General features: G+C 41.8%; 1 protein-coding gene across 2 annotated transcripts in view; it reads right to left on the bottom strand.

The window, feature by feature from the left end:
* Positions 1 to 1,033: 1,033 nt before the first annotated feature.
* The window catches only part of IDS (iduronate 2-sulfatase), a 32,419-nt gene continuing 9,891 nt past the window's right edge, over positions 1,034 to 23,561 (bottom strand). Inside the window, exons 7-9 of one of the 2 annotated variants that reach the window (XM_008273462.4) lie at positions 18,910 to 19,036; positions 13,567 to 13,740; positions 1,034 to 1,660 (exon numbers count right to left, since the gene is read on the bottom strand). In XM_008273462.4, coding sequence (XP_008271684.1) covers positions 1,641 to 1,660; positions 13,567 to 13,740; positions 18,910 to 19,036 — 321 coding nt within the window. In that variant the 3' untranslated portion in view covers positions 1,034 to 1,640. Of the gene's footprint in view, positions 1,661 to 4,031; positions 8,662 to 13,566; positions 13,741 to 18,909; positions 19,037 to 23,561 lie in introns of those variants that run through there. The other variant, XM_002720538.5, reaches the window with a different exon arrangement.

Here is a 23,561-nt window from a genome sequence, read left to right on the forward strand (position 1 = left end):
TAGGCTCAGGGCCGGTGCAGACCTGAGGTCGCTCTGCTTATGACGTATGTCCAAGATGGCGCCTGCTCTTTGTCTTGCTCGCCCTTGAGAGGTGAGCAGAGAGAGAGAAACCCGTGTCCGTACCAGTCACCTTTTTTTTTCCTCTCTCTCTCTTCCAGTTAGCCTGGTGAAGTCCTCCCCCCCCCCGGGGGTCATTCCCTCTAGTCTCCTCTCTCCGCTTGCCTGCTGGTGTCTCGGGCTATTGAGGTTCGGCTCACCTCGCGTTCCAGCACTGGTGTGTTGAGTCTGCCGCTGGTGTCCCGAACTGTGGGCTCCCACGCTCTCCACGCAGGTCCACTCCCCTTCCAGCGCCGATGTGTGGACTCGGAGCCCTGGACGTCCCAAGTCTCCCCGCTGTTGTCTGCGTGGCACGCACTCCCCTTCCCCATGAACTTTTTGAAGTCCCCTCATCTTTTATTTTCCATGAACTCTTTTTGACATACCCTTTTACCTAGTCGCAATAAACAAGCTAGCAAATAAAAACTGAACTTACTTCACCTTCAGAGAATCACTCAATCCTTCCAGCCTGTCCTGGTCCATGTGAAAATGGTCTTGCAGGGTCCTTACTTTCATCTACAAATAAAAGCATTGCCTTCCAAATCTTCAGTCAGTGTTAACAATAATAATAGGTGAGAAGCAATGAGCCGAGACTTTTCAAAGTACTAAACCAAGACACTAGGTACGTACTTCCCCAATTGGATCCAGGAAATCCACAAATTCCCCACCTTTGCCTGGTTGTTGCTGTATATCTAGTTTCTCCAAGCAGAAGCCCATCTGATTGGTGATGCCACTTCCTACTTCCCTCTGGAGAAGGTACTGTAATTGCAGGCGCAAGAGAGAACCACATCACTGCCCAGAAATGCACTTCCACATTAGACCTTCACCACCTAGCCTCAAGAAAACAACTCCTTTGTAAAATCCACACCACCTTTGCAATCCTCATGCCAGGAGGAATAGTTTGGACATATAAAGAGGGAAAACCTATACCATAGTATCAAGATATGTTAAATGCCTTTATTTATTTTAAGAAAGTATCAAGCAGTATGCAAACAATAGCAAAAATTTCACCCACAATGATAATGGCAAATTTAATATAATTTATTCATATAATAACTCATGCTGCACTTAACACAAACACAAGAGTGTTTTTCAATAGTGTGGAAGAGATGAATTCATAAAACCTGTTAAGTAAATAATGAGTTTTGAATATAAATCACCTGTAAAAGGTTCTCGTGGAAACACACTGGAAATGACAATAAATTAGGCAGGAGTTTTGTAAATGCCAGATTCAGTCCTGCTCCAAACTCTCTTGCCCACACATAAATCAGATCCCTGACTTTTATAGAGAAGAAAGAAATGCTGTTAGCCCCTGGCCTTTGCTCCTCTCTTTTCCACATCCTCGGTCATGCCTCCAGTACATGCAGAATACAATTACACTGCTAGACGTCAATCCTTTGTTCTTCGTTGGCGGTGGGGCTCCTCCTACCTTGACCCTGCCACATTGCTTTGTGCGTACAAGTGGAAATTGTCTCCCCTATACCTCCTCAGGAGCCAGATCCAACTTCAGCCACATTTGTTTTCTCCACCTGGACTCTTCCCCATCAAAAGACTAGAACCTCACCTAGAATCAGAATCAAACAAGGAAATCACTTTGTGATTTACATCATGGATGATAGGGATGTCAGGCAGAACATGGAGTAACCACCGGCAAACTTGGATCCCAAAGAAAACTCCTGTTGGTGGACTCCCATCCCATCAGACACTCAAGCAAACAGCAGAATCTACCCCATCAGGTGAGCAAATGCACAGGCACAGCAGCAGGAACTCTCAGTAGTGTGGGGAAAGGCAAGACCCAAGAGCAGTGAGGGCTCTTACCCATAATGCCTACATAATGGATGACCTGTGAGGCCAGCCAGTGCAGCTGGGAGTCTGTGAGCCCCTTCAGATGTAGGTAGAATGTCCTTTACAAGCAGGCTGTCAGCTGTGGCTAGAAAGCCTGTCTCCAGACCAACTGGCATCTCCCCCACTGATAGATTTCTTGCACTGCATGTGTGACCTTGAACCCTTAAATCACATCTTCAGGGTGGGTACAATCTTTCACTCAGAGGTGGCAGAGGAAGGGGCTGAGCCTCTGGGGAGAGTCAGACTGGTTCCAGGAGATCCAGGCTATCTTGTGTGATCTTGTGGCCTTAAATTACACCTTCAGGGTGGCTGCAATCTTTCACCCAGAGCTAGCAGAGGAGGGGGGTCTGAGCCCCTAAGGAGACAGCTCCCAGGAGACCCTATCTCCATTAGCCCCAAGCCAATCAACATACATATGTGAAACCCCGTGTCCAATGGGCACCCCCAATAAGATGACCCAGTGAACAGACAGTAATGCCTTAAAAAGCCAGGACACTTCCTCAAAGCCAATGTCATGTTCGTGTATTCCACCTGGTCTCCTCTCAGAGCAGATGCTTTCTCTATTGCTTGCCAATCAAATAAAAGTTTCTGCCTCTTTGTAAATTGTTTCCCAGCTTTTATTTCCACACTGAGCTGAGGAAAAGAACCCACGAGACTCGCTCCGGCAACTGCCCTCCTCTCCATGACCGGTAACGACCTGAAGGCATCTATTTAGTGACAGCCCACTCTACTTCAAGTCCACTTGTGTGGAAGAGAGAAATTACCTGGAAGAACCAAGGGAACACCAAGAATAGTGTGGCATGAAGGGGTTCACCTAACAGATTTAACAACAATGGGTTATACCCAAGGCCAAAGGATATTGCGGGCTGAAGCCAAAAGGAGAACCTGAGTTCTACTTTAATCCCACATCCCAGTTCTGGATTCAAGATACTTCTCTACAGAGCTAAAACCTGCAGGGGGTCTTTGGGGCAAGAAAAGGGACTAAGCCCCTATTTGGGAATTTATACTTTAAATCCTTCACAAAGTGACACATGGGACAGCTTGAGAACCTAACAGACAGCAGTAAGTTCAGGCAGAGAGGGTGAAGAGTCAGCCCCTTGCCACATCCAGAGAAATCTTTCTGTTTGTAGCCAGGATGAGGCTGCTCTAGAGTCACCTTGCTCTCCTCCAAGCACACACCTCAACATTTTATGTGATTCTCTCAGGCTGCATATTTACCCAAAGGAATTAAGAACAGGGACTGGATATAGCACCATTACTTGGAACAGCCCAAAAGTGAAAACAATTCAAGTGTCTGCCAGTGGATGACTGGACAAACTAAACATTGTGTGTGTGTGTATGTGTGTGTGTATGGTGGGATACTATGCAATCTTAAAGGGAAGGAAATTTGACACAAGCTATAACATGGATAAACTTTGAAGACATTACACTCGGTGCAATAATCCAGTCACAAAGGGACAAATACTTTATGATTCCACTTAAATGAGGTTCCTCGAGTAGTGAAATTCAGAGAAACAAGATGGCAGGGAACAGAAGGGAGAGGGTGGGGAGTTAGTGCTTACAGGGGATAGAATGTCAGTTCTGCATGATGAGAAGAGTTTTGTGAATGGATGGTAGTGATAGCAGCACAACAATATGAATGCCCTAATGCCACCAAACTTTCCAATTAAAAATGGCTAAGATGGTAAATTTTATGTTTTACCATAATTATTTAAAATGCATAGGAAAAATTAAGAATTTAAGTGAAAAATATTAATGAAAGAAGGGTGGTGTGTCATTACAACTGTTAACTAAGAATTGTCAATGACATGAAAAGCCATGCTGACATTATTAGATCAAAAAAGCAAGGTAGAGGTTGAATGTGGTAGATTTCAGCTACATAATGGTAAAAGTGTATATATTTGTGCATATATATATGTGTGTGCAGGAAATGGAAATACATATATGTCAACAGTGGCTATATTCTGAAGGGTACACTTCTTCTCATCCTTACAATTTTTTCACATTTCCAGATTCTACACGATGAACATATATTCCTCTTATAATGCGATGGAAAGATAGCATAAGTGTAAAAGCAAACCATGAAAAAATGCAAAGGAAAACAAATATTTATTCAATCTCCAGATCATAGGATCTTCATGTTTAACAGGAAAAGAGAGGGGAAAAAATCACACCAAGAAAGATCAATTTGTTTGATTACTTTAAAAAGTAAAAAACCATTAACAAAATTTAAAGGCAAATTCATACAGTTGGAAATATGAATGCCCAAAAATCATACAGAAGGAACAATGATCAAGGTCACTAAAAAAGAATTAGAAGTTAAAACAGGTTACCAATTTCACCTATTACTACAGGGTTATTTTGTTTATGGTTTTATTTGTATGCTTTTACTTTATTTTTTAGCTTTACTACCCTAAGGTAGCAACAGAGCTAGGAAAGGAACAAAATGAAGATCTTTTCGACAAACTTGGCACTGAGAGAGTATCCTAAGGGCATAATTTCAAATACATACAAAACTTTTATTCACAAAATTGACATCACATCATTATTTATAATACTGATAATCTGGGAATAACCTAAATTTCCAACAATTGAAAGGTTACATAAATTTCAATAAAACTATATAGTATTACCAGCAATATAAAGTATCTTCACAAAAGTCTGTAATAACCACACATAATACTGTGAAAAAGAACACAAATTACATGATACAGAACATAGTAAGATCACAGCATAAAAAAATTCATTCCCCCCAAAAGGACAAGATATTAGTGACTATCTCAGGATAAAACATTCATGCATTTTCTCTCCTTTTACTACATTTCTGTTTTCCAGTTTCTCTATAATTAACACATCAATTGATAATCAGAAAAAAATATCATTTTTCAAGAAGGTAAACACAGATTCTTTAGTAACATTCATTTCATCCCACAATACAGTCAAGTGTCACAAGAGCCTCAGCCTCTTGGCAGAGTGGTATGGGAGCTGGTTGTGAAGATGGTTATGAATGGATGAGGGAAGAGGGGGGCGGTAAAACCTAGAAGTGGGCAGGGAGGCACGGATTGGCTAGGGAGAGTTAGGGACCAGCAGGCAAACTGGTCAGCCAAGGAAAGGGGCATTGTGGAGCCAGGGAAGACTCTGACTGCTCAGCGGAGGTCTATCTAGACCCATAGTAGGCACTGACGGTGTTTTTAAAGGGAAGGATCAAAGAGGACTTTAGGAAGACACATGGATTCCTTTAGGAGCAGGGGAGGAACAAGGAGGGGAAGGAGAACTACTTAGGAAGGATGGGAGAAGGACTGAGGCAATGATGATGGGAGTAGAGAAAGAGGCTGACTGCCTTAGTGAACTCCGTACTCTATGCCTAAATCAAACACACTTAGCTCACTTCTGGACAAGTCTTTGTGGGTAAATGCAGGATAGGAAAACAGCTCACAGGAGGAACTGCTAGTGCATCCAGGTCAACTCTGGAGACAATCTGGGGCAGCTCTGTTCAATCAAGCTTTCTATCATGATAGAAATGTCCTAGATTTGTGGTTGCTTAGCACTCAAAACATGAGATGATATAGATTCTTCTTAAATCTTACTTCATATAATTTAAATAGCCACATGTTCCTGGCAGCTACCAAGTGGACAAACACAGACCTAGAGCACTGATTGTCAAAGTGTGGTTTTTAGAGTAGCAGCATCATTTTGCAGCTTGAGAGTAGGTTGTACCCTACATGTTGAATCAGAACCTCTGTCTGCAGGGCCCAGCCCAAAGGGGTGCAACAAGCCCTTCAGGTGCTTCTGATGTGCTCTCTTGTTCATGAACCACTTGAACTAGAATTACACAGAATGTGTGGGATCACAGCTCTGGCTTCAACTAAATTAGATAAAAGAACCCCTGCTCAGAGGAACTGGAAATGTCTCCACACAGTGACTGGAGTGTCACTAATAAAATACACCCAGTTCAGTGGTATTAGGGAAAAGTTATATGAAATGACAAACATGTGTTTTCTCCAGAAAAGAGAAGGAATTTCATTCATTTTGATATCTGAAAGCCTGAAAGTGGTTGCTCATCCTAATATGTGTTAGAAATATGCAAAAGAACACAAAAATGGCTCTAAATTGTGTTCAGTATAAAAAACACAAAAAGCAACTGTAACCTGTAAGATGATTTAGAACATGCCATTGAAGTGGAAATATAGCCTTTGATACTAGAAGAAGAAATATGTAAAGGAAGGCCAAGAAAAACTAAAACCTAAAGAGAGCTAAGCATTCCAAAACTATACTCTCATGGTAAAACACATGAGACAAAAGTGCTTCCAGTAGAGACAGATCTATAGAAGCAGCCCACGGAGACTGAGACCTGAATGTAGCTTTGGTCACACAAGGGAATAAGAACTCACAGCTGGCCAACAAGCATCACAGACTCGCTGCTAACCTGGCAGCTGCACATCATAGGTGCCTGCCTTACTCTCTTCTGACACAGCTCGGCTTATGACTTCATCAAGAGCAGAATTTGGAGGTTTCTGATACTAAAACTGTGCTTAAAAAATAAAGTAAAAAATGATGAAGTATGTGTATCGTAGCCAACTAGGAAAAAGCAAATGAATGGATGTGACATACAAATTTGTGTGAAAACTTATCATCCTAAGTAATAGGGAGTAAGAGATAAAGCTAAATACACTGAAAATGTGTCAGGAGGAATACTTAGGTTGTATTGTTAAATCATAGCAGAGAAGACAAGAGCAATATAGATGATGAAGAATGAGAAAGAAAAAGGTTGAGGGAAACTGTCTACAAATGTTGAGGCTTTCAGAAAAGAGACAGCTTCAGGATCATGAGAAATGAACAGGGCCTTCAGTCAAGCAAAAAATGTGGCCAGTAACTTCTGAGATCATTGCATATATACTGCTATTAGAGGCTAATTTGTTTAAGAAACTGTCTAAAAGTTTTACTGATTTTAATATAACACCTTGTCTTTTTGGGTTACAACAATATATTGCAGAAACTTAATCAAATTTATTGTATCTTGTTTCACAAACATTTACCTTGAGGTGTTTGTTTAACAACTACTTATTTCAATACAGGCCTGACTAAATTAGACATTTGTTCAGATAGCTATTGACTCTTTTGGTAACTACTGACAATGGAACAGCTTTAACATGTCATGAGTTGTAAATATTCCATCCCTTTTAAGATGATATAGACTAACCTTATTACTGCCTCCTGCATTTCTGGCTACTTTCGTATTTGAAGAATATAGGACTACATTCTGTAGGATTGAAATGTCAATTATACTAATTAAAAGTTTTCACAATTCTCAATTTAGAATTTAGTAAAACTGGTGTTTTATTTAATAAGCAATTAAAAGTAGAATATTTTCTGCCTCCTTGATAAATGAATGTATGTAACCAACTATCCCAAAGAACACTAATATGATTTTGAATGATTAAATCTATAGATATAATTACACTTGAAATGCTCTTCACCATGAATAACAGTGTATATTTTTAAGTGGTCATTGAGTTCACTTTGCTAACAAATTATTTGGGCCAAAAGGTATCTAAAAAATTTTAACTGAATTTCACACCCATCTCATGCCTCTAGTTTACTGAGCATTATTTATTATTTAATGTAGAAATTACATGCCAATCACTTCATGCATATTTTGTCTTTGGAATCTAAAATCTTGGAGCCTCAGAAACAAAAATTAAAACACATTTTAAGTCATGGGCTTCTATTATTATCATTAACCTCATATTTGAAAAAAGGAATATGGATATGATGATATATTTTGGATATATTAGGCTACACAGAGTATATTAATTTATAAGCAAAATAAACAGGAACTTAGGGTAGAACCTAATCTGATACACGGTTACTTTTTGAAATACACTAAGTAACACAAATGTTTAAAATATTTCTTGAATATAGTTATTACAGTCTTGATAATGAAAGGTATGACACAATTTTAGTTTGTTCACTTTGTACTTAATCATTCATGAAGTAAGCTATGACAGGTTTAAGAAAAGAAAAAAAAAGGTTCATTCCAGCCCCAGTCCAACTACTAATTAATTTAAATTAAAAATTTTTAACAAAAATTAATTTTTAGGCCAAATTGTTGATGCATGTTTTGATTACTTATGCCCCTCAGGTTGCTTCCAATACCATGGGTAATCACAGTGTAACCCGCTCTAATTAGTCTCACCAACTGGAAGGGAACATATTATATTTGACTTCTGTAGTTGTTTTATAAAAGTCAAGGCATTAATGACAGCAGAAATTCTTCACCATGAGAATCATTATACATATTGTGATCCTGCAGTGGATCAGAATCCACAAAATACAGTTCACCTGCATGGATGTCAGAAAAGTTAGCAAGAAATTCATCAGGAGTAAAGCCAACCCATACAGTATACCTATAGTCTATGGTACGTATGGAGTACCCCATGATCTTTATATCTCTTAAAGTTGGCTTGTCAGAATTCCACTGAGGGAAGTCTGCAGGCCGGGGGTATTGGCTATAGGCAACTGATTCACGGGGATTAGCAGGGAGGTACAGATCCTCTTCCAAGTGATGGGACTGAAAATGCTTCAGAAGGTTCTTGCCTTCTCTGCACAGCTCAACATGAAATGAAGGAATGGGGCAGCGAGGTGGGACTTGTAGGCCTGCAAGTCCAGTGAGTGTGGGGAAGAGAGACACAAGTTCCACGAGGTCCATGGTTTGCCTGCCTAAAACAGAAAGTGATACAGCAAAATCTGTTAACATTACGGAAGCTTGCCACAACCAGGCAGGATGAGGAAAGGGAACTGTCTCGGCTCCATGTGTCTTCTTTTGTTTATAACAATTATCTTTAGCAAAAGAAATCTAGGAATACCCACATCTCAGCATTTCTCCATCGAATTGTTACTTATCCAGTCAATAGCAAAATGGAAAATTAAGGTGCCCTCAACCTCTTGGCACTTTTAGGATCCACTTGAATTTAGGAACCAGTATAATAATCGATTCAGGCAGGGATCATCAATTAAAGCTACTATTATTGAGTGAAAAGCCTGTAGAGAAACATGAAATTCTGAGTCTCACAGCATCACCCCACAGATAATTCCTCTCTGGATGTCTGAATTTGGTTCATAGTTTTCTTCTTAAATTTTATTTTCATTTACTTGAAAGGCAGAGAAACAGAGCGAGACACAGAGACAGGCAGAACCATCCACTGGTTTACTCTCCAGATGCCTACTATAGCTGGGGCTGGGTCAGGCAGAAGCCAGGAGTTCAATCTAGGTCTCCTACACAGATGGTATGGACCTGTATTTGAGCCATCAACATTGTCTCCCAGGGTGTGTATCAACAGGAAGTTAGACTGGAAGTGGAGCTTCGATTGGTATTGATATGGGATATGGGTATTCTAAAAGCTTCTTAACTGCTGCACCAAATATCCACCCCTATCTTTTCTTTTTCTTACGTAAATTACACATAATATATAGTTTCCCATCTTAACCATTTTTACTGCACAGCCCAATAATATTAAATACATTCACATTGTCACACATCCATCACCATCATGCATCTCCAAAATGTTTTTTATTTTATACAACCAAAACTTTGTCTGCATTGAACAACAGCTCATCTTTCCCTCTCCTCCTACAGCTAGAAATCACCATTCTCTACTACTTTCTATCTCTATGAAGTTTAGTACTCTAGATATCTATATGTGTGACATCACTCAGTACTTGTCCTTCTGTGACTGGCTTGTTTCATTTAGCATAACATCCCCAAGGTTCATGCATCTGTAGCATGTGTCAGAATTCCTTTTCCTTTTAAGGCTGAAACTATTCCAATGTATGAATAGACCACATTTTGTTTATCTATTCATCTGTCAATGGATACTTTGTGTCACTTCTACCTTTTGGCTACTGTGAATAGAACTGCTGTGAACATTCATGTACAGATTTTTTATGAATACTTGTTTAAAGTTCTATGGGATATGCACCTAGAAGTACTTTTTGAGGAACTACCAAACTGCTTTCACTGAAAATTTACCATTTTACACTCCTATAAGCAGTATACAAGCATTCCAATTTTCCATGTCTTAACATTTGTTGTCTTTTCTTATTAGTGGCTATTTTAATGGGTATGAAGTAGCATATGATTGTGGTTGAACCATCTTTATTATCTAAATCCTTTACTTTATATTAATTCCTGTTAAAATTGATCTTGGCTTTGCCTTATTATGCTAGCCTTTCTAGATGTTTAATAGTTTGCTTTATAATGCCCAGTTTCATTTTTTCTTTTTAAAATTTTTATTTAGAAAGAAAAATATGAAGACACAAGAAAGAGAGGAAAGACATGAGGGAAGATAGGAGACAAAAAAATGAAAATAAAATGAGAGAGGATAAATCATGAAGATTTAAAAGAGGAAAGGAGAGGAGAAAGGATAGAGGAGAGGAGAGGAGAGAGAGGGGAGGGGAGGGGAGAGAGGGGAGGGAGGGAGAGAAGGAAGGAAGGGAGGGAGGGAGAGAGGAAGAGAGGGAGGAAGAGAAAGAGGAAGAGAGAGAGAGAAAGAGAGAGAGAGAGAGAGAGAGAGAGAGAGAAAGAAAGAGAGAAAGAAAGAAAGAAAGAAAAGAAAGGAAAGAAAGGAAGAAAGAAAGAGGGGGGAGGGACAGGGAGGGAGGCAGAGAGGGAGGGAGGAAGGGAAAGAGAAAGAAAAGGGAATGAGAAAAAGCAAAGGGGAGAAAAAATAAGAAAGGACAAAGAATATTAAGTCAAGGGGGAAGTGAGAAAGAAAACTAAAAAGAGAAAGTAGAAGGAAAGCAAGAAGGAGAAAGACAGAAACAGAGATGAGTAAGAAACAACGAAACAGAACACAAGAGCAAAAGAAACGAAAGAGTGAAGAGAAAGAGAAGAAAAAAATAAGAAAACATAAAAAGAAAGGAGACACAAAAAGAGCCCCAATTTCATTTGGATAACTGAATTGCAAATAAAAGGAAAAAAGTAGTTTAAAAATATACCTTCACAATTTTAGTATCTGGTTGATGCTACTAGCTTAACCAAGTGATCAAACTTAGCATAACAAATAGTATAGTCATTTAAAATGCCTACTCTGAATCTAATCATGATCAGACAATGAGACAAACTCAGACTGTGGGGTATTAGGGTACTACATAGCACAACTGGCCTGGATGTTTGTCAAAAGATCAGGGACATGACAGGGGACTGAATCACATAAGGCTTGTCAACTATCATGGGTTTTTGTTTGTTTGTTTGTTTGTTTGACAGGCAGAGTGGACAGTGAGAGAGAGAGACAGAGAGAAAAGTCTTCCTTTTCCGTTGGTTCACCCCCGCAATGGTTGCTGCGGTCGGCATACCGTGCTGATCTGAAGCCAGAAGCCAGGTGCTTCTGGTCTCCCCTGTGGGTGCAGGGCCCAAAGACTTGGGCCATTCTCCACTGCACTCCCGGGCCACAGCAGAGAGCTGGACTGGAACAGGAGCAACTGGGACAGAATCCAGCACCCCGACCGGGATTAGAATCTGGGGTGCCAGCGCAGCAGACAGAGGATTAGCCTAGTGAGTCGCAGCGCCTGCCTATCATAGGATTTTTACTCAGCATGAGATGAGAGCATAGGAGACTCCATGAATGATTGTTGTGTGACTTGCCTTGGGTTTTAACAGGGTCACTTGGACTGTTCTATAGAGAAAAAACTCAGGGTCAAGGGCACAAGCAAGGACACCCTTTACCAAGCTGTAGTAGCAATTTGGAAGAGATGGTGGCAGTCTAGTCCAAGGTGGTAACAGTGGAGGTGGTAATAAATGCTAAGGAGAAATTTTGAATGGAGAGTAACAGGCTTGCAAATGGAGATGGAGTGCACATTGCATATGGATTATAAGATAAAGACAGGGGATGAGGGATGAGTTCATGTCTCCTTTGGCATGATCAGCTATTGCCATTTCTTGAGAAGGAAAACAGTGTGGAAAACAAGATTGAAGGTGAAAGAGCAGTTTAAGTTAAGGCACATCAGACTGTTCAAGTGGGATGCACTGTTGTACATGCAAGTCTCATGTTCTGGGAAATACATAAGCTAGAGATAAAATTTAGAAATAAACTGGATGACCATGGAGTTACATGAATTTATAACTTGTTAAATATCTCCTGACAAAAGTTTCAAAAAAGATTGAAACCTTTTAGAATATTTATTCCAGATTACAAAGGGTCAAAAATCATGCCAGGAGGAGCCAGCACTATGGCACAGCAAGTTAAAGCCCCTGCCTGCAGCATCCCATATGGGGGCAGGTTCAAGTCCTGTCTGCTCCATGTCTGATCCAGTTCCTCCCTGCTAATATGCCTGGGAAAGCAGGGGAGGATGTCCCAAGTCCTTAGGCCCCTGTACCCATGTGAGAGACCCAAAAAAAAAAAAACTCCTGGCTCTTGGCTTCGATCAGCTCATCTCTGGCCTTGTGGGCATTTGAGGAGCAAACCATCGGATGGAAGATCTCTCTTTCTCTGTGTGTCTCTACCTCTCTCTGTCTTTCAAATAAATAAAATAAATATTTTTTAAAAATCTTGCCATGAAACTGCTTAACCTTTCAAATCAAATGTCAAAAATATCAAAAAAATCAAGTATGTCAAAAATAAAATTGGGTATCATGAAGCAAACTCAGAAAGCTCCAAAAAGGCCGAAATGACAGTCAAAACCAAGATCAATTTAAATAGAAATCAATATAAAGTAGAGGATTTCAATGTTAGAGATGGATAAAATGCAGAAATCCAGAAAGGGGGCAACAAAGTTTAGCAGAGTTCATGGGGGGAAAAACAGTCCAAGAAAAGAGAAAGGTCATCTGATGTGCAGGTGTCTCTGAAATGCAGTGAGCAGATAAAGACACAGCTTGCAAGAACCCATACAGATTGCCTCTCGTGGGCAGGAGGCATATCTGATCCAAGAGACATTCTAGAGCTATTTTCTCAGAGTAGTGCATTTTGGAAGACAAATGTTAGATAACCACAGATCTAACAGTACCTTGTAAAGAATGGTTTAAAGGCTGAGGATTTCAGCCAAAAGAGAAGATATTAGTGAACGGATAGGGCAGAGGACATCTCTGCTATTTTCAAAGCTTTGAAAGACTGGCACATGGAAGCCAAAGTAAACTAGTCCTTCACTATTCAGGAGGGCAGAGCAGATTTTACAGTTCTAGTGGCACACTAGCTGAATGAGGTGCCAGTCCATCAAGCTGCCAAAATGGAAAATGTTCTCTTTGAAAAGGGCTGTCCAAAGTGTGCAGGTTAAGGAATTCCTGCCGAAAGCGTGCTCATTGTTAGGCAGGCAGCTCATTCCTCTAAGTTCTGAAGCATGCTGTTGTCACCATTATGACAGCTTTCTCCACACTGGCAACGACACCTGCTCCTGCATCCCTCTATACTCCAAAACTCTTCATGGACAGGGGCCATATGTGTCAGCTTTGACTATACCACTCCTCCCTCACCCAGAGCACTCGAGGTGTTCCAGAAATGTGTGCTGACTAAATTGTCAAGAAGGAATTCCAACACAGGGCAGGAAGGGGGACTGTGTAAGCTGCCAGCCTATGGTTTGGCAAGGTGGGTCACAAAGAAACTAAAGGTGCAATCACTTCAGCATATTTTATACCTGGGTCCACTGGTTCTGAGATGGAATCAAAAGGGTCACGGTAAGGGAAAAGCTTCTTGCCCGCCTCTGGAAGTGAAGCCGTCCTCCCAGGAACGTAGAACATCAGGGGCACACGGGTAGTGACATCAAAGTTGCTGTATTTGGCCCATTCTCCATGTTCACCTAGAGCCCAACCTGGTTCACAAAAAAGGACAGAATGATAGAAATGAATAATCCTATCACAGCTTGTTCATTTTAAACATGTTTTTCCTACTGTAAAAATCAAAGGAAGGGGGCGGGCATCGGGGTGCAGGTTAAGCTGTTGCTTGGGATGCCCACATCCCATATAAGAGTGCTGCTTTGAGTTTCCTACTAACGCATCCTGAGAGGCATCAGATGACAGATCAAGTGCTTAGGCCTCTGCCACTCACATGGCAGACCGAGATGGAGCTCTGCGCTTCTGGCTTCAGCCTGTCCCAGCCCTAGCTGTTGCAGTCATTTGAGGAGTGAACCAGCAGACAGAAGAACAATCGATTGATCTCTCTCTCTCCCTCCTTCCCTCCCTCCCTCTCTCCCTCTCCATCTAACTCTGCCTTTCAAATAAGTAAATATTTTAATACCTTTAGAATTACCACTAAAAGGGTGAGTTCATCTGGATGCCGTTTTATTCAAAATCAGTCATATGTTATACACACTGAATAATAAAATTTTATAAAGAAAAAAATGAAATTCCTAAATGAGAATACCTTCTTGTTACAAACAACTAGTAATACATGTCCATATGGGGCTCTGCAGGACAGATATGCCTCCCTTGCTAAGACAACCTCATTTCTGACGAGGAGGGGACCACAATCTATGAACAGGGCCACCACTGCCCTGTGCCTATGTATCTCCTGACTCATTTACCAGTAGCTCAGCTTTTAATTTTTGAATGTGTATCACTAACACATGAACTACTTATGGCAAAACTGTCCAAATTCAGAAATGACCAGGATATCTTGCTTAGTTTTTAACACATTCCAAAGATGGAAGAAAATAAGACTTTTGATTCCAGATCCTTAAGCCTGATTAAAAACAACCCTTAACAATAACTTAAAACATTCCTTGCAAAAGGTAGTTTGAAGATTCCAAGTTGGAAATTCTCAATCATTTAGTTTAGGCACCCCTTTTAAGACAAAATGTGCATGACAGAAGTTGTACATTGCATATTTAGTATTACAAAAATAACTAAACATATCAAATGCTGCTGAGATATTGTTGAAATATTTCTTTATTTTATTCATCATAGCCACAATCTACCGATAACTGAAGAGAAGATCATGCAAGTCTAACCCAATACTCACTGGCTTGATCTATAGATGATGCTGGAGCTACAAATGGAGTACCAGCCTCCAAGGAATCTGTTGTTGCTAGAATGGGACAAGAACCTGTTCTGAGTTGACAGTTCTCTCCTAAAGAGATCCCAACTTGAAAGCAACCTCTTGACACTCAATAATTAAGGTGGACATCATGCCTGTCAAGGATGTTCAATATTTTTGGCAGTTCTTCCTCCCCCTGTCAGTCTATGGAGTGAAAGGGATTTTCAGACAGTTTGGAGGAGCCCAGTGTGATAGGAAGTTTCTGAAGCACATCAGCCCCCCCCTTCCTGCCATACACATATCCGTTCTCCTCCAGGAAGATGAGGTGGCCTTTAATCAGGAGGGCTGGTGAAGGGGACCAGCTTGCAGGTTATGTTGCCCCTGTCTTACAGGAACCTCAAAGGTTGAAGGTCAAGAAGCCTGAGAAAGTGAAGGACTCTGGTAATGAGATCTCAGAAGTCCAGTCCCAGAAATCTGACTGAGATGCACATGGAGGTCCAGAGGGTACATCAGCCAGGCTTTCTCTGGCATCACCAAATATGAGAACTCTGAACCCATAGGCCTCAACTGGCCACAGTGTCACACTTAACTGCCTGGTATAGAAAGCTCCCAGGCACAACAAAGAGCCTGGCATACTGCAAATATTCAACAGGACACTGTGATCTACCTGATTACAAAAATGCATTCATCAATCTTGTGTTGGGCTTCAGTCTAGGCTGCTTTAGTCAGGAGCAAATACACAAAAAAGCCTTGCTAAGGAGAGTATGTACCTGTGAGAGCCCCAAGAATTGGTCTTGAGATTATGAGGAACAAGAGGCTGAGGACCTTGACAGGCAGCCTAGAAGGTTTCTGGCTGCTGTCCAGAGGCTAAGGCCACGGCACCACAGGCAGCCCAAGGAATTATGAGCTAGAAGAGAGGTAGTCAGAACCACACAAGATGCTAGTTAAACTGGTTAAAATGCACAGTCCCATGCCCAGACCTACAGGCTCCTGAGCACAGGCAGAGAAACCACATGTTTCACCAGCTCCCAGGTGGGTGTGATCTGGGACACACCAGGGGGGTGATTTGAGGTTAGTCATCTGTAATCAACAGTAGCTGCTTTACAGCAAAGAGCATGCCCAGGCAGATGACAAAATTGGGCACTGAAGAGAGGGGTCAGAAGTGGATGGCAGATCACTTTGGATATGTGAAAAATCATGGCACCTCCATATATACTGAATACTACAGAACTTTATAAGGACAAAGGTAGGCCTGTGAGAAACGACATGAAGAATGGTACATGGCACTGTGAGTGGGATAAAACAAACAAACAGGGTACCTAAAAGTACACATAGCACAATCAATCAGGTCTGGATATGCTACATATTATATCCATGCCCATGTATACATGAAAGGACTTCAAAAAGTTGGTGGAAGAATAGAATGAACACCAAAAAGGAAACCTGTTGAAGTGAAATGGACACTATGAGAAACGGTGACTTGATCAGCATAGCCCTGACTGTTAATGAACAACTTAATACATTATCCCTCTTAGTAGTTTTTTTGTCTGTTCTACTTAATATGACTGGTTTAATTCTGTAATTAATACACAGTTATTCTTAAGTGTTGAAATTTAACTGAAATATGATCCCTGTTAAACATAAGAGTGGGGATAAGAGAGGGAAGAGATGTACAATTTGGGACATGCTCAAGCTGACTTGCCTCAAATGGTAGAGTTAGAAACATACCAGGGTACTCCAATTTAATCCCATCAAGGTGGCATGTACCAATGCCATCTCACCAGTCCAAGTGATCAATTTCAGTTCACAATTGATCATAATGAAAGGACTAAGAGTCAAAGGGAGCACATAAACAAGCCTAGTACCTGCTAATACTAACCAATAGAATAAATAAAGGGGAGAGTGATCCAACATGGGAAGCGAGATACTCAGCAGACTCATAGAATGGCAGATGTCCTAAACAGCACTCTGGCCTCAGAATCAGCCCTAAAGGCATTCCGATCTGGCTGAAAAGCCCATGAGAGTATTTCAGGCATGGAAAGCCAAGACACTCTGGCAAAAAAAAAAAAAAAAAAAAAAAAACTAAATGAAAGATCTCTGTGAGTGAGATCGTGAGATCGTGAGATCCCAGTGGAAAGAACAGGTCTTCAAAGAAGGAGGTACCTTTCTCTGAAGGGAGGAGAGAACCTCCACTTTGACTATGACCTTGTCTAAACAAGATAAGAGTCGGAGAACTCAAGGGGCTTCCATAGCCTTGGAAACTCATGACTGGTGCATAGGGAGATTACTGATGCCATAGACAGGAGTGTCAATTTGTAAAGTCAACAACAGGAGTCACTGTGCACTTACTCCTCATGTAGGATCTCTGTCCTTAATGTGCTGTACATTGAGGCTTAATGCTATAATGAGTACTCAAACAGTATATTTCACTTTGTGTTTCTATGGGGGTGCAAACTGTTGAAATCTTTACTTAATGTATACTAAACTGATCTTCTGTTAAAAAAAAAAAAAGAAGAAATTAGCAATTCCCAACTTGACTCTCGCTGGGATTAAACATGACAATAGGTCTGATCTGATTTCATCATAATTTAAAAAATCATCTATTATTTTTCACTTTATGTTTCTGTGTGGGAGCAAACTGTTGAAATCTTTACTTAATGTATGCTAAACTGATCGTCTGTATATAAAGAGAATTGAAAATGAATCCTCATGTGAATGGAAGGGGAGAGGGAATGGGAAAGGGGAGAGTTGCGGGTGGGAGGGACGTTATGGGGGGGAAGCCATTGTAATCCATAAGCCGTACTTTGGAAATTTATATTCATTAAATAAAAGTCAAAAAAAAAGAGAGAAGTTTAATTTCATACAAAAGTTGTGAAAATATACATTTTCCATGAAGTTTTTAAGGACCTTTCATATGTGCACAGCCACTGGCTGGCAGATGGAGCCCCAATCTGTCAACTGTAGTTGGCCCCCAACAGGTGGGATAAAAAGGCAAGACATTCTGGTCCTGTATTATATGCTTCCATTCTTTTTCTTTTTCTAATGACCATATGCTATGACTTACCATTGTTCCATTTTGTACTTGATGAAATAAAAGAATTATTTTCTCTATGTATAATAATGCCATAATGGTTATACATTATGGTTTAACCATAATGGTTATACTTGAAATGAGGCAATATATTTTAGGGATAGTGGTTGGAAAATGGAACCATCTGGGATTTATTTGAAAACTGTACTGGGGGTGGGAAAGTTGGTGAAGATAAGATAAACAAGATCGTTGCTTTTGGGAAACTGGAGGAACTGCTGTTTTATGCTCCACTCTCAGGCACAGTGAAAACTTTTCAAATTAAAAAGAATGCTCCTTTAAAGATAGTTTCATTTTTGGAAAAAGTAGAAAACAGCCTTATAAGAAATAAAAAAAAATTAAGAAGCCAAAGTTCTTGGCAGAGAGGACAACAGGAATGAGGGGGTGGAGCCAAATCTGAAGGCCTTACTGGGCTCTGCCAGGATTGCTCTGAATACTCCCAAGAAAAACTAGAAGTCCTCCAACTAATCCTCTAGATTAGTAATGTGGGCTAAAAGAGCTCCCTCATACAAATGGAGGATTCTTGCTGAGTTCACCAAGGTTGCCATAGGACCCGACCCTTAAGAATCTGAGATAGAGGTCCCAGAATAAACAAGTTGATTAGGAAGGAAGGGAGGAGGAAGTATCATTATTAGAATTGTATCTATGAAATACATTGTATCTGTTCTCTTTGTATTACTATCATATTAACATGAGAATTGATGAGACTTGTGTTTTCATTTGATGTGACCCTGAGAATATTGTGTATTAATAAATTCCTTAAATAAAAAATAATCATCCCAATATCCTAGACTCAGAGCTCCAATGATAGACAAAAAGAAAATGCCTATGCCCAGAACAATTTTAAAAAGTACATTTGACAAGTAAGTGGAGATGGTCTGAGCGACTCACCTCACCAAGGCATTTCAAAATGCTTACCATGATCCGAGGTAAATGCAATGATGGTGCTGTTAGCCAGCTGAAGATCATCCAAGGCACTCAGAAGGCTGCCAACCTGTGTATCCACATATGAAACAGAGGCAAAGTAGCTCTGACGGATTTTCCGCTGCAAATGGAAAACAACCAATCATGAGAGTGACTACAATTGAAATAGATAATGTCCACCTGAGCATCTCTGGCCCAGCCCCTCAGGTGCTGCCCTTGACGACATTCTCAGTCAAATGTCAGAGTCCTTCCCTACCATCCACAGTCCCTCACCTGCAGAGTCACAAGACAATCTGCCAGTACAAAGTAAGATATGTTTCTGCGTGAAAGCTTTTACTTTAGGGCAGAGATCACGGCAAATGGATGTGTCACTGACTGCTCCTTACTGTTGCCTTCACATATTCTGGCAGGTTCCAGGAGGTGAATGACTACACAGAAATTGATCCCTCAGCCTCTCCAAGTATGGACCCACATGTGCTCTCATGAAAAGCACCAGAAGGATACAATTAATTCATCTGTATTAATTTCCTGGGGCTGCTTGACAACAAGAAAGTACCACAAAATGGGTGGCTTAAAACATTAGAAATGTCCTGTTGCCCAGTTCTGGAGACGAGAAATCTAAAATGAGGCTCTAGGGGAGGATTCTCTCTTCCCAGTTTCTTGTGGCTGCTGCAATCCCTGGCATTCTTTGGTATGCAGCTGACCATTCATTCCAATTTCTGCCTCCATTTTCACATGGAGTTTGACCCATTTGTCTCCCTCTCCCTCTCTTTCTCCATCTCCCTTTCCCCCCTCCCCTCCCTCTCTCGTTGCTTCACAGAAGAGTTGGCCTTGAGAAGAAACATTCACAGTCAGACAAATGGGGATAGGGTGCTGTGGGCAGAGGCTGCAGTATGTGGAATGGCATGGAGTCTAGCAGAACAGGGCACGTTTGGAGTTCATGAATGGGCTGCTGTAGTTGGAGAATCAAATGGGAGGGCAGGAGGTTGGAGGTCACTGAACATGTAGGTTTGGGCCAGATGATATGGACCTGACAGTTCTCTCCAGTGAGTGGACATCCCAGGCTGAAGGCTAAGGGAGTCACTAAGCTATTTCAAATCCAAGAGGTGACACGAAATGGACCACAGATTAGTCTGTGACAACAGCCTGGAACAAAGATTCCAATGGCTTTGTCCAAAACAGCAGTAAATTGGGCTGGGCACATATGAGATACTAAGCACACTTACTGAGTAAATAAAACAAGACTCACTGCATAGATACACTGAAGGAGCCGTATGACAGGGCAGATTTGAGAGGGACTTATGGAGCTCCATCAGGCAGGTGGAAGGGGAGACGAGGGAGGAACAGGCAAAAGGAGATAAGAATCTAAGGGTGACTCTAGGTTTTTCATTTAGGCTATTGGGACAATTCACTAGCATGTGGGAAGTGGGAGGAATGAGAGGAAGGGAAGAAAGGGCAAATTGAGGGTGCTGGTCTGACAATGCAGAAGCCTACAAGGCTGAAGTCTCCATGGTCATCTGCCTGGGAATTGTTCTCAAAGGCTGGTGCACACACAGGTCTGAAAAATCAGAAGCAAAGCCTGGGCTGGAGGATTGGTTCTGGGAGTCATATGCCTGCCAGACTCACATGAGCCCACTTGGGAAGGATGGGTGGTAAGGACACATGGGACTGACCCCTGACCTTGGGATGGCAGCACCTAAGCAATGGAGACAGAAAGAAGGGCATGCCATGGAGTCTGGAGCAGAGGGTACCCAGGAAGGCTGGCAAGGAAGCCCAGAAGATGGATGCTTTCAGAAGGGGGAGGCTGATAACCATGGAGAAAGGAGAAAGGAGCATGGAGCTCAGAGAAAGTCAGGACCCACAAGGATGGATTTTATTTGCCAACAAGGTCAGTGTTGACCCAGGTGAAAGAACTTAGTGGGATGAGAAGACAGAAGCCCAAGCAGAGAAAGAACCACACAATGAGGCCAGGAGCACAAGCAGAATAGACTGCTTTTTACTCACCATCCCTTGAAGGGCAGGCGAGGGATTGGAAAGGGGGGAGAAACAGGCAGGGAGCAAAGGAGGCAGTGCATACTGTTGAAGACTGGAAGGGTGTACACAGACATAGAGGCTGCATGGAAAGTCCATAGGAATAAAGGAAAACCCCAATCATTGGCTTACAGAAACGGGCAAAAGGGACAATGTGCAAAGACAGACAAGTCCCTGTCACTTTTCTTCTGAGACTCAGGAGAATGCCTGAAGCCCAACACATGTATACATTGTTTCATATTTCAGTGAGAGAGAATATTAATAGTACCCATTTACCAAGTACCTTCTGGATGCCATCTGATCCTTTATGGTCAGTGTTACCATTCTCATCTTACTCATGAGGACTCTGAGGCTCAGAAAGGTTAAATAACTTGTCTAGAGTCACACAGCTGTAAGGGACAAAGCCCCTATCTATACTCATGTCCATCTTCCATGTTTATTTTCTTCTGGCTGTCCACTAGCATCTATTTCTAAAACAGCAAGGGTGGTTATCTGCTGAGCAACCAGGCAGGGGGATGACAGACTGGAGAGGAGTGGCAAGGGTTCAAAGTAGCTGCAGAGGACAAGGGAAAAGGGGCCAAGCAGAAAGCCCACAAGGGACTGCCAGGGCTAGAGGCTGGACAACTGAGGATCTCTCTGCCTGCGTTGATCTGCTGCATGGATTCTCTCAGGCAAGCCTCAGGAATCCAGCCAGAGAGCAGAGGACATGGTTAGACTGTCCCTTGCTCAGGGTACTGCAAGTGAAACAAGGGTAAATGGACAAATATGTTCAGGGCTATCAAGAACACCAAGAACACGAAGGCCTTAGCTATTCAGGGATGGAGTGAAGCCAAGAGGCCACTTACACAGCAGGTAGAGGAGAATTCCTTTCTCTGATGATTCCTGGGAGATGTGTAGGCAATGTAAGCTGAAAGATGGGGTTGTCAGGATGATGGTCAAGAAGGAGCAGGCCTGGGAGAGGAAAAGCCATCAGGTGTGGCCCCTGAGTTTACTGGCTCATGTGGAGTTGAGTTAGAGAGCTGGGACTGAAGGGAGCACACAACTGAAAGGCTCAAGAATGGAGACAAGATTTGTACATCTAAAGCTGCAAGAGAATGGGAAGCAGGGCCCAAATCCAAGGAAAATGTGGGGCAGGAACCAGCATATGAGGGCATGGTGAGGCCCTATGCATCACACTGTCAGCTGTGTGTTCAACGTGTGAGGAGACTTGGGAGAGCTTGAATAAGGCCTCACCATGCGTCTGACACTATCCTAGATGCTTGTACATGTTCCCTTTAGTCCTCAATGAAAGCCTCGAAAGTCAGTGTTATCATGGAAAACCTTTATCCATCCTGTTTCCCTTTTATAAACAAGGCAACTGAAGCCCACAGAGGTAAAGCACCTTGACAGAAGTCATGCAGCTGGTAGAGGAATAATGAATTGGAACCCAGACTGTTTGAGATTGACAAAACCGATCATGGGCTTTGGAGTCACATATTTGTGTCGGTGAATTGGCTCCATCTGGCACTAACTTTGTGACTGAGGCAAGTCAGCATACCTCTCCTTTACTTTCCTCATCTAGATAACAAAGACAGGTGCCTAACTAGATTCCTATGGGGACCAAAGGAAAGAGCACACATAAATGCTCAGTTCCTTTCCTGGCACCCAGTCTAATCACTTTAAGTAATTGTCATAAATGAGGCATCCAAGTGCAGCCTCAAAACTGCAATTTGAGCTACCTCACTACCAGAACGCTTCCAGTGCAAAATTAGGTAACAAAGGAATTGTGAATTTCTTGCTTTCCAAAACTCTCACCACTTGCTGTTCAAAATTCAGGAATCAAAAAGCCTTGAGGAATGCATACCCCTTACCAGCCTTTGCTGTGCAAACTTGGGTGCCAAATAGGTTTGGATAGCAACAGATAACTATGTATCAGTTTGGTTTGATTTTAAAATATACAGTAGTGGTTCTCAAATTTTTGAGTACATAGGAATCACCTGGTCTATGTTTTTGGGAAGTATGTTCTCAGGCACCACCTCCAGCTTCCAATTCCATCTATGTGAATGGGCCAGGGTTCTGCATTTCTGACAAGCTTTCCCAGCAGTTGTTCTGCAGGCAGTCCAGGAAGCACACTCTGAAACACTGCCCTTTCCAATCCACTTTAGCCTGCATGTTGGCACTTGAGTGGTAAGAGAAGGGCAGGGTTCCAACATATAATATTCTAGAAAGAGCATTGTGCAGCATGATTCCTAGACTTTCCAGGGTAAGAGGGTGATGAGCAAGCATCAGGTTTCTAATTCTGTAGTTGCTCCGTCCTCATACCATGGCAAAGACACACCAGCTATCATGGTAGATGGCAGTATCCATGGAGGTGTCCCACTTCCTTTCATACCAATGTTTGCTCACAAAACCATCCCCTGAAAGTGACAGGTGCCAGAGTAGGCTTTCCCCCACAGAGGGAGCCTGCAAGTATCAGCAAACCTAGCATTCTGGGCTGCTCAAGAGTTCCTCACCCTACTGATAATCCAAATTCAGCAGCATTCCCTGCAGCTTAGGGATAATCATCTAGGCCACTTCCCCACCCCCATGGCCCACCTTTAGTTTGGAGGCTGAGACACTGGCTTGGAAATTCTTGA

The sequence above is a fragment of the Oryctolagus cuniculus genome, chromosome X, assembly GCF_964237555.1.
Source record: "Oryctolagus cuniculus chromosome X, mOryCun1.1, whole genome shotgun sequence".
Taxonomy (NCBI): Eukaryota; Metazoa; Chordata; class Mammalia; order Lagomorpha; family Leporidae; genus Oryctolagus; species Oryctolagus cuniculus.